Raw genomic sequence first — 12,586 nt, forward strand, 5'->3', positions numbered from 1 at the left:
ATTATCAGGGCGTGTCCCCCACCCAAGTCTTTCTCCCTCCTCGTCGGTGTCTCACTCTGGCCTCTGCGAGAACTTCTAGCAGTGCCCATCTGACTTGTCTCCCTTCAAGGTGAATGTAGCCTGATAAGTCAACCTCCAATAACCCTCCCTTACTAGAAGGTCAGAAGCTATCAAGGCTCACCTAGTCTCTTCGCCCTGCATATTAGAATTTGGGGTGGGGGGTGGAACAAAGGGACCTCGGCCTCGTGCTTGCATTTGTCACTATAGCACACCCAGTTTAGGTACTTTTTCTTAACAATACTAGAAGGCTATTTTTGAACTCAGGATTCCATGAAGACAGCTTAAAGGGTTATTTTTGAGAATGACTGAACACATTTTACTTAATGAAAATATAAAGTTTTGCTGCCTAAGTGGCCTTTGTCCTGGCTGAACATAGGAATCAGCAATGCCTGGGCATCAACCTCAGATGAGTTAGTGGGCTTGTCAAGAGGGTGCAGCCAGGCATGGGGAGGGCTTAAAGCTCCAGGTGATTCTAATGTCAACCAGGGCTGAGAACAAGTAATCTAGATTCATAAATCTAGACCCATAAGGCTCCAAAATAGATTGGAATATATGGCACACACAGGGCAGGAACATATGGGTGGTGGAATGGGTATGTGTGAATAATGTTTTTAATTAAAAAATTATGGGGGGGAGATAAGTCAGGAGTTTGGAATTAACATGTACACAATAATATATATAAAATAGGTAAACAATAAGGACCTACTGTATAGCACTAGCACAGGGAACTATACTCAATATCTTATAATAACCTATAATGGAAAAGAATCTGAAAAAGAATATATATATGTATATATATACATATATATACATATATATGTATATATATATATATATATATATATATATTTGTATAACCGAATCACTTTGCTGTATACTTGAAACTAACACAACATTGTAAATTAACTATACTTCAATTAAAATGCATAGAAATTATGAAGCTAAGTATCTTGACAGAGAAGGGAAACATGCTATACTTATATCATTGCAAAATCCTTTTGAGCTTTTAAAATGAACATAGAAATCTTTGCATATCATATGTACAGAGTATATAATACAAGACTTGTGTTTTAATTTTTTGCTGTAATTCCATATGCACATTTCATTCATTCAACAAATATTTATTGAGGACCTGCTCTGTGAGAGGCACTGGTTGCCAGGTATTGCGGATAGCATGGTGACTGAGACAAAACACCACTTATATTCTAGTTACACATTTCTCTGTTAGCGCTTGTACTAACAAACTAATCATTTACAGTAACTAACTCTCAGGGGTTCTTTAAACACCTTATGACTCCGCTTACAAGCACTCCACCATCACTATGCCACCATTGCCGCAGCCATTTCAGTATTACTGGGTTCCATGAGGTCAGGGAAGATTATTTTTCTTTTCCATCTCTCCAGCACTGAGCCTAGTGCTGCAAAAACCTATGAACGTTGGGTTTTCTCATTTTATTTTATTTTATTTTTTTAGTTTAACAGGCATATAACGAAACCCTAACAAATGTTAATTTGCATTTCATTAAGTCATAAAAGATGTGCACTCATTCGTGTGATTTTATATGTTTTTCCTTGTCTATAAACTGTCTACTCATTACATAGAACTTATATACTGTCAAAATATATTTATAACAATTTTTATGATGGTGAGCTTTATTTTTGTTGAAAAAAATGTTTTTTGTTATTATATGCAGGAATTCATCCCTAACTTAGAACTTCTTTAAGGGAGCACTTCAAAATTTTCAAGTAGTTCAGCACTTTTCTAACTCTGTTCACGTTCCTTTCAAGATTATTATATGTAGTTGGGATAATGTGATAATATGGACTCTCTACCTTTTTGTTTTGTTTTGTTTTGTTTTGTTTTGTTTTGTTTTGTTCTGTTTTGTTTGGTTTGGTTTGGTCACGCCTCACAGCTTGCAGGATCTTAGTTCCCCGACCAGGGATTGAACCCCGGGCCACGACAGTGAAAGCACTGAGTCCCAACCACTGGACTGCCAGGGAATTCTCTCTATGTTTTTGTAATTGCTAAAAATACCTTTTATGTTCAAGAGCAAGATGTATTTTTTCCATTTATTTACTAGAGAATACTCTTATGTGCTACCTTTAGATTCACACAATGTATCCATAAATTCTTCCCTCATTATTCTGTACTCAGACCTTCCAATCCCATTTTCCAACCATTCCTCTCCCCCTCCCCACCTCATTTTGTTAGCATTCCCATTTCTTTCTCATAACTTCTCATTGGTACCTTTTTGAGACAGGGAGAGAGATCTACATATATTTCTTGCATTTCTGCTAGTTTTTCTTTTACGCACTTTCCTGGTACATGTTTAAGATGTGTGCATTCAGTATCACTACAAGGCTTTCATTGCTTTATGTATCTTTTACCTTTCATGGTGACCTTAATGTGTATCTCAGTGCTGCTTTAATTTCACCTGCTAGCATGATGGTAATTCCTATTTTAAAAATTTTCCCATGAGTATGATTCACTATTATTATACATACGCCTTCTGACTTAAATGTTTCTCTTGTAAACCATAGATTGTTGATTTTAAAAACTCAACATTTTAGAAATAGAAGAGCCATTTGAAGCGTATCCAGCCTGGCCTTGTCATTTTATAGATAGGGGATTTGGAGCCCAAGGTCTTAGAGTTAACCAGCATGAGTGCTTGGGTTTCCTTACTTATCACCACTGCCCTGTAACACCAGTTAAGAGCATGGTGTAGACCAAAGGCGAGTTTGAATCTGGCTCTACCTTATCAGTTGTGTGACCTAGGCATGTTGCCCAGCTTCTGCAAGCCTCAGTGTCCTCTTTGACAAAATAAAGATAATACTACTCTCCCAAGGAGTAGCTGTGAAGATAAAATATATGTAAGTGATTAGCACAATGCCTGGGAAAGAGAAGAGCTCAATAAATAGAGTAATTTTCATTTTTATTCCCTCTGCAATGTGTGGCTACTTCTAGAAAAGGTAGTGTACACCAAAACATTTTCTTATGTTTCCTCAAATAACAGATGTTATAGTATGGACTTTTTCTTTTAAGCTCTTGTCTGGCATTCCCATTTCTTGCAGGTTGGTTCTCTAAGATTTGTTTCCTAAGACCTTCCCTATCCATCTTCCTCTTCCCTTCACCCTTTACCATCTCATCTGTATACTCAAGTCTGAAGAAGAAAACTCCCCACCATTTTCTTTTAAAACAACAACTTGCATGTAAAATGTCAAAATCTGCAGTCTCAGGAATGTCTCTTAGAAGTTTGATAGGATTGATATTTTAGGTTGTCAAAGCCACAGAAATGTGTCCGTGGGGGTACTATGAACATCTAAGCTTATACAGTATTTTAAAACTACATAGCATTTTCATATCATTATCCCAAGAGTACTTCAGGGTGGGTAGGACAATACTGCATTGTCTCTGTATGAGGAAAATGATGCTGGGGGGCAGGTGCCAGTGGCAGGGTTCAGCTGGGAAATGCAGAGCCCTGATCAGAAAGTCTGAGTCACTGGGCCAAATTGCAAAAGTGTGTTTGTTATAAGAACAGCTGATAAGAGGGCATGTGGAAAGAAACTTCTTCAAGAGTTTATGCGGGAAATTTTTCTCGTCTCTTAGTAGTTCCATTTGGGCCCATAAAACAGAAACAGCTAACCTTTTGGAAGTATTGGGAAGTTAAGCTTCAACCCTTCTCTCTGAGCTCTCATGTACTCTTCATAAGATGATACACATGATTCTTGTTAAAGACGTTAAGGCAGACTTCATTCAAGGGAGGCTACTACAACGGGGTTTTGTAATAAGGGAGAGAGATCAGGCTCAACTCCCAATGTGACAAGGAAAAGTGGGAATTTATAGCCAAGGAGCAGGGTGGGGCTCAGTGGATGGAAAGTTACTAAGAGGAAGCATCAGGGGTAAGAACAGGATTCTTGCTGAAAACAGGCCAAGGTGAACAGACATCACCTGTGGATAGTGAAGAGTGAGGAAACCAATCAGAGAGTGAGGGTGGGGATTCTGGCTACAGTGACTGAGCAAGATTCTTGCTAAAATTGGATGATGCAGAGGCCAACATGGAAGCTCAAAAGTCAAGCCTGGTTGAACAGTTGTCTATTGGATTTAGCAATAGGATGATCATAGTTGATCTTGTACGTTAGACACTATAACTGAATAGATCTCTCCCAGTTAAATGATAAATAGACTTGGCACAACTTGGGCCTGTACAAAATTCTGCAGCAGAAGGGGGAAGGTCACATAAGGCTTTGGAGTTCTTAAAACCACATTGGAAACTAGAAGGCAAGGGAACAATTCTTTCAAAATTCTGAAAAAAAAATTCTTTCCAGCCTAAAATTCTATACCCAGCCAAGCTATCAATCAAGTATGAGAACAGAATCAAGACATTTTCACATATGCAGAGTCTTACAGAATTTACCTCCCATGTGTTCTCTCAGGAAACTACTGCGTATTTGTGTTCCACCAAAGAAAGAGGAAGACATGGGAACAAGAGATCTAGACTTGAAAACTGACATGAAGGGAATTCCCAGAATAAGGGTAAAGAGGCATCTCAGGATGACATATCTAATGTATACTAGGCACAGACAGCAACTGTTCCAGACTTCAGCAAGTCAGAGAGCCCCAGGAGGTAGTTCATCAAGAAGATGAAATTGATAGGCTACCTGATGTGATGAAATTATTAAGAAGAGATTTAGACAACAGGCAGGAAGTTTATCACTGAGTTAAAAATAAACAGATAGAAACCAAAGAATATTTAAAAAAAAGAAAGATACTAATTTCAGGGAAAACAAAAAGTTGGGCAGGAAAGGAATCACTTTGTGATTCAGCTCTGAATAGCATCCCAGTCATTATAATGTGTACATTCAGTACTGACCTATGCTGGGAGGGTAAGAGAATAGGATGATGGAAAATATGCTTGTATGTGGTGGGAGTGAGGGGCTGTGAAAGAAAATGAAATCATAGTCATCCATATTGGCACTTCAGTCAATAGTGCCTAAAACAGAAGTGCATTAATTAGAGACGGTGGAAAATACCTAAATAATCAGCTTGGAGGGATGAGAGTGCTTGCTTCTGCCTAGAAGAAAGGGGAGAAGGGGGAGATCTCTGGTTGGTAAGGGAAGGCTGTTTGTCTGCCTTCTTTAAACCCATCACTACCCACTGCCTTGAGTATACATTTGACACCCACCCTCATTGTTCCAGTCCTCCTTTCTGATCTGCCCCAAAGACAAGCACAACTGTCCTTTTTTTTTTTTTTTTAAGGGCTTTAATGTTGACCACCACAGAGAAACAGATTGGGGAAAACAGAGATAAAAGCAGGTGAAGTGACAAAGAATCTAGGAAGTTGTCTCAAGGCTGTAGCCTTGAGCCTTAGCTCTCAAGCCCTCTTCCAAGATGGTAATGGGCAGCCTACTGGAATTTTGCTCTCACGCAAAGATTCAAAGGGTGTGGCTCACAAAACATATCCTGATACTTTTCTAAAAAAAAATTTTAAATGGTTTTTATTTCTCCCAGTTATAAAGAAACACATGGACTCTGAAGAAAAATTAATGGTAAATAAAAATATAAAGAATAAATCACCCTAATTCTACAACACAGAAATAATCATCAACATTTTGTTCTCATCTTTTTTTAATCTTTAACTAGATAAACTTTATCAGCACACATATAATATATACCTTTCCTATACAATGTATACCACCCAGAAATAACCTTTAACATTTCTTCAAGTCTTTTCTCTGTCTTTAACTAGATAAATGATTATCAGTACACATAAGATGTGTATCTCTCATAATTATGAATTATGTTGGTCACTATTACGATAGTGAAAAGCTCAAAACAACTTAAATGTCCTTTAATAGGAAATGGTTAAACTAGAATATATTATGTACTCTAGAATATGGAATACTAAGTGATATTTTTCTAAAAGTGCTATTGTGGAAATGTGTTTATTGAAATGGAATGATATTTATAATGTATTGTGTATGTTTAAAAAGGAGGGAGAGGAATTTTTTTTACCACATTAAAATTTTTTTCAATAATTTAAAAAGGGAGGGAGGGTGCAAAATTCTGTTTATGGTAATACCCTTTTTTTGGTGTGAAAAATAAATTTTACGTACCAGGCACTGAGCTAAGCACTTTACATACATTATCGAATTTAATTGTCATGGCTTTGGTAAAATTTTTAAAAATTTCCTCTTCACAGAAACACGAGGGACTTCCCTGGTGGCACAGTGGTTAAGAATCCGCCTGCCAGGGGCTTCCCCGGTGGCGCAGTGGTTGAGAATCTGCCTGCCAATGCAGGGGACACACGTTCGAGCCCTGGTCTGGGAAGATCCCACATGCCGCGGAGCAACTGGGCCCGTGAGCCACAATTACTGAGCCTGCGCATCTGGAGCCTGTGCTCCGCAACAAGAGAGGCCGCGATAGTGAGAGGCCCGCGCACCCCGATGAAGAGTGGCCCCCGTTTGCCGCAACTAGAGAAAGCCCTCACACAGAAACGAAGACCCAACACAGCCATAAATAAATAAATAAATAAATAAATAAAATAAAATAAAATAAAATAAAATAAAATAAAAGAATCCGCCTGCCAATGCAGGGGACACAGGTTTGATCCCTGGTCGGGGAAGATCCCACATGCCACAGAGCAACTAAGCCCATGCGCCACAACTACTGAAGCCCGCGTGCCCTAGAGCCCGCGTGCTGCAACTACTGAAGCCTATGCCCCTAGAGCCCGTGCTCCACAACAAGAGAAGCCACCGCAATGAGAAGCCTGTGCACCACAACGAAGAGTAGCCCTTGCTCACCGCAACTAGAGAAAGCCTGTGCATAGCAAAAAAACCCAACACAGCCAAAAATAAATAAATAAAATTTTTTAAAAAAATGAAGAGCAGAGAAAATATTTGAAAAAAACCAAAAAAAGCCACATGAGGACTCCAAGATAACTTTAATGCAAAAATTGTCAGGGGTAGAAAGGAGAGGGAGAATTAAGTCTCCCCTAGGTAAGGCAATACAGCCTGGGCACCCAGGAACTTGGAGAGGATGAGCCCCCAGAAGGGGTTCGGGGTTGGGACATGTGGGGCATGAGGGGCTTCTGGGGAAGAGGTCAACAGTTGGGGACAGAGACATCTGGAGCTTGAGCTGCTGGAATCCAACCTCACCTGTGTCATCATTTTGATGTTCCCTTTTGGAGTCAATTCAATGATTAGGCAAAGGGTGATGTCACAGGGATTTTCCTTGAAATAGTTCAGAATGGGGAGCAGAGCCTCAGGAATATCGAATGGGATTGATGAATTCTTGAACTTAAAAGGGTCGCTCTGTTGTGAGAAACCCTGGGTACCTTCAGAGCCCCAACTCCTTCACTATTGGACAAAGATCACTTAGTATTCATCTTTTTACTGAGCTTCCTACCCCAAGCAGGTAAGAACCTGCTACCCTGTAGGAAAGCATGTCCCGCACCTTCCGTGTAGTTAACTACCCAACCTAAATCCAGAGGAAGCAGCAGCACCAGGCCCCTCTTTGGGACACATCATCCCCTCTCCCTCCTCTGATGTGACTGATTACCAGGTCACTCTTCTACTGCCAACAGCCACCACTGTTTCTGTTCCAGCCAGAACTCTGATGGCACATCTGGTGGCCTAGTTTTCAATGGGGCAGGGACAAGATGGCTGCAGACCTCTGGCGATGGGCATGGACTTTCTGCAGAACCAGTAACAGATGCAGAGCCAGGACAGATCAGGGCTCAGCCGCAGGGAGGTCCACGGAAGAAAAAGACAAATGCCAGGCAGGCTGATTCGGGCAAGACTATACAGAAGCCAGATTTGAATGCACTTTGGGCAGAAGTACTTGCTCCACACATGAGACTTTCCCAGGAAAATGAAAAGGGAGATATACCACTTGAAACCACTCCAGAAAAAGAAATTCCCAGGTAAAAGTCATGAATAATTCCAGAGATGGAGTTAAGACCCACAATTACACATAGTCAATAATAATTTCCTCTAGTGACTGCATTTAAACTTAATGCTTTCTTTTGAAACGGATAATGAAGTACGCCCTTACATAAATTTTGGAACTGAGCGCTTAAGTGAGGAAGGCCCTTGGGGGACACACCCAAGACCCCTAAATTCACACCAGGGAGGCAGCCGCCCCTCCGCCAAGGATTGCAGCTGCCCACCCCACAATGGACACTATGCTCTTTAGCTCTTATTAGGGAAGCTGTTATTGCCTCTCATCATTCCCTTTGACTATTTAAGATGGTTTTAATCATTAAGATCTGAAATCTCATTGCTGCACCAGCATTTTTGTTTGCAGTCTAGAAAAGTACATAATTAAATACTGGTTATCAGATAACCAATAATCAAATCTACTTGGCCTTTGATTCACAGGCTATCAGCTAGTTTTATAATCTCTAATGTCGTAGGTAGTTACTGTATTCATTAGCCTCTGAGCAGGAAGTCCATTTCCATGAGTGGAACCAAACTCAAGTGTATTCCTGTCCCCACCTTAGTTTAAGGACATTAGCATGGTTCTATTTCCTAATTTTATTTCCCTCTTTCTTTGTATGTTTAATTAGGCTATAGATTCTTTGAACTCTAGCTCCTGATTTGTTGTGTCTCTCACAGGGTTTACCAGAAGGCTAGGCCCACAGGCACTCTCAGTACTGAGATTCCAGTAGGAATATGGTACTATATCATCTTTTCTGTCAGCATCATAGGTGTCCACAATATTAGAGATGGAAGGGACTTACAGATATAACATACTTCAACTCCCTCATGTTACAGATGAGAACACTGAGACTTAGAGAGGGTGAATGGCTTGTGCAGGTTCCCACAGCACAGAAGCCAGGACTAGAATTCAGGCCCCCAGTTTCCAAGATCAGTGTTTTTCCATAATTATAGTGAACACCATCTCAGTTTAAGAGGAGGTGCTTCCCCATCTAGAAGAGCCTTGTGTTTGTAACTCTCCATGGCACAGCCCGTGGTGGGGGGGTGGCGGGCTCCTGGGTATCCAGGCAGGTGGCTGCAAGGCCTCTCTGATGCTACCGCAGCATCTGACACTCCAGGGACTGATCCTGGAAAAGTGGGAGGGGTCCCAGATTTTAGGGGCCTAAGAGACCAGACCAAACCCTACACCTCTTTGAGCCCTTGGTGGAGGATTTAGAAGAAATCTTGGCTCTCAGAGATGGTGACAGAAGGAGGAAGAGAAATAACCTGACAAAGATGCAGGCACTAATCCCCTCTCCTCAACAGAAAATGGGAGAACTTAAGCGTTGGCATATCTCCTGGAAATGACTTGCAAAAGAAGCACTTTGGAAAGTGCCTTTGATTTGGTTTAGGCAAGAAGACCACGCAAGGAATGAATATCCTCTGGATGCTGTCTAGAGACAGCCTATCCTGGAAATAATTGGCTACCTTGTATCAGCCTTCGCCTGTGTGGTTTGATTCAAGAAATTGATAAAGAATAAATAAATGATAAAGAGTAAATCCTAAGAGTTTTCATCACAAGAAAAAATTTTTTTTCTGTTTCTTTAATTTTGTATCTATATGAGATGATGGATTTTCACTTAATTTATTGTGCTAATCATTTCTTGATTTATGTAAGTCAGATCATTATGCCGTACACTTATACAGTGATGTCAATTACATCTCAATGAAACTGGAAGGAAAAAAAAAGAATAAATGGACATTAATTTTTCCTGTCAAGTCATTTTCTCTTAAGACAGGTCAGGCAGAAGCACATCGTAGGGAATGTTTTTCATTTTCCTCTGCAACTCCAGGGCTGAGCACAGACCTGGCACAGATTAGGTCAAAGCAGATTTACCAGTGAAGGGCCCCTTCTTGCACTGCTCCTTCTGAAGTCCAGGGAGGAGGCCCCGCAATGTGTTCACTAGCCATATGCCTTGTAATTTGCAAAAGTAAAAGGTTTCAGGCATAATTGTCTGTAGCTATTTGTGTTACTTTAATCAAGAATCCTGGCTAATGTAGACAGTAAGTGTTGGAGCTAGGACTTGACCCCAGGCTCTTAGTTCTGGTCCTGTGCTCCCTCTATCATGCCACTCATGTAACTCATCTCAGGCTACAAGCCAAGCAAACCTTGCTGCTACCCTGGCAGGTAAAAGTCAGAATCCAGGGCTTGCCTGGTGGTGCAGTGGTTAAGAATCCACCTGCCAATGCAGGGGACACGGTTCAAGCCCTGGTCTGGGAAGATCTCCCATGCCGCAGAGCAACTAAGCCCGTGTGCCACAACTACCGAGCCTGCGCTCTAGAGCCCACGACTGAGCCCATGAGCGTACAGCCCATTCTCCACAACAAGAGAAGCCACCGCAATGAGAGGCCTGTGCACAGCAACAAAGAGTAGCCCCCACTCACCACAACTAGAGAAAGCCCACAAGCAGCAGTGAAGACCCAATGCAGCCAAACATAAATAAATTAAAAAAAAAAAAAAAAAGTCAAAATCCATGGGGAGGAGTTTTACCTACCTGACTCCTAAAAATACTTGCAGGAGAGTGCAAATGCCAGAGACGAAGAAAATGGTGCTGATGAGGTAGCTCTGGGTCAGGGGGTCATGCTGCAAACACAGGTCCTTGGCCAGGATGAGTGGAACTGCCACGAGTCCCCCCAGGGCCGTGAGGAAGTGCTGTGGGCAGAGCAGAGAGAGAAGATGGGCTTGGAGATGCTGTAGCTGCCTACTCCATCTTCATTCCTATTCCTACTGCCAGAGGCAAGAGCTCCACCTCTGGTCTCAGAGGAGCCTGGCCTTGAGTGACAGGCAGCGAGATCCAGGCAAACAGTGGGAACTAGGAAGGCCTGGCAGCAAGAAGCAGGGACCTAGCCAGAAGGTCTGGAGTTCAAGGGCAGGACCCTACTGCCAAGAACTGATGTTCTAGGTAAGAAATCAAGGCAGGGACACAGCACAGGAGGATATAACATGAACCAAGGAGGGGGCCTTAAGAACAAGAACAAGGCAAGAGGCTCATTATTAAAATAAGGCACAAGGTGAGGGCAAGACCATTGACCAGGAAGGCCTGAGCACATTCTCCAAGATAGATCATATGTTAGGCCACAAAACAGCCTTAGCAAATTTAAGAAGATTGAAACCATACCAAGAATCTTTTCTGTCTGCAATGGTATGAAACTAGAAATCAATAACAGGAGGAAAACTGGACACAAGTTTGTGGAACTTAAGCATCACACTTCTGAACAACCAATGGGTCAAAGAAGAAATCAAAAGGGAAATCAAAAAATATCTTAAGACAACTGAAAATGGAAACAAAACATACCAAAACTAATGGGATGCAGCAAAAGCAGTTCTAAGGGGAAAGTTTATAGCAATAAATGCCTACATTAAGAAAAAAGAAAGATCTCAAATAAACAACCTAACTTTATTCCTCAAGGAAGTAGAAAAGGAAGAACAACGTCCAAAGTTAGAAGAAAGGAAAAAACAATGATCAAAGCAGAAATAAATGAAATGAAAAACAATAGAAAAAATTCAGCAAAACTAGAGCTGGTTTTTTAAGATAAACAAACACTTAGCTAAACTCAGAAAAAAGGAGAGAAGACACAAATAAAATTAGAAATGATACAAAAGAAATACAAAGTACCATAAAACACTAGTACGAACAGTTACACACCAACAAATTGGATAACCTAGAAGAAATGGATAAATTACTAGAAACACACAACTTACCAAGACTGAATCATGAAGAAATAGAAAATCTGTACAGACCAATAAGTAGTGAGGAGACTGAAACAGTAATCAAAACTTTCCAATGAAGAAAAGCCCAGGACCAGATGGTTTCACCGGTGAATTCTATCAAACATCTAAAGAAGAATTAGCACCAAGCCTTCCCAAACTATTCCAAAAAACTGAAGAGGAGGAAACACTCCCAAACTCATTTTACAAGGCCAGCATAAACCCTGATACCAAAGCCAGATAAGGACACTACAAGAAAAGAAAACTACGGGCCAATATCCTTCATGGATATAGATGTAAAAATTCTCAACAAAACACTAGCAAACTGAATTCAACAGTACATTAAAAGGGTCATACACCATGATCAAGTGGGATTTTATCCCTGGATGCAAGAATGGTCAATATACACAAATTAAAAAATATGATACACCACATTAATTAAATGAAAGACAAAAGCCATATGATCATCTCAATAGATGCAGAAAAAGCATTTGACAAAATTCAACATCCTTTCATGATAAAAATATCTACATTATCCATTTTATTGGCTCATAATAATATTTTAAAAAATAGTATGACATTTGCTCTTCTTATTTTGTAGAAAAGCACAAAGAAGTTAACAAAAAAGTGTATCCCATCCCTGGTACCCCACACTGAACTGTTTGTAAAATTAAAAGAAACACATCTATGAGATTAGAAAATTCAAGCTACAAAAAAAAAAGATCACATTATACACAGTTATTTACTTGGCTTTTTTCACTTAATATATATTGGTGGTCATTTTTTAACTGCAAGGTAGATACATCTTTCTCTTTCTAACAGCTACATAAAAAAATTACT

At 40.4% G+C, this 12,586-nt stretch overlaps 1 protein-coding gene across 1 annotated transcript in view; it reads right to left on the bottom strand.

The window, feature by feature from the left end:
- The window catches only part of LOC137768342 (solute carrier family 23 member 1-like), a 43,382-nt gene that overhangs the window by 24,154 nt on the left and 6,642 nt on the right, over positions 1 to 12,586 (bottom strand). The window contains exon 3 of the mRNA XM_068549824.1: positions 10,533 to 10,690. Coding sequence (XP_068405925.1) covers positions 10,533 to 10,690 — 158 coding nt within the window. The remainder of the gene's footprint in view (positions 1 to 10,532; positions 10,691 to 12,586) is intronic.

Source organism: Eschrichtius robustus, chromosome 8, assembly GCF_028021215.1.
Source record: "Eschrichtius robustus isolate mEscRob2 chromosome 8, mEscRob2.pri, whole genome shotgun sequence".
Taxonomy (NCBI): domain Eukaryota; kingdom Metazoa; phylum Chordata; class Mammalia; order Artiodactyla; family Eschrichtiidae; genus Eschrichtius; species Eschrichtius robustus.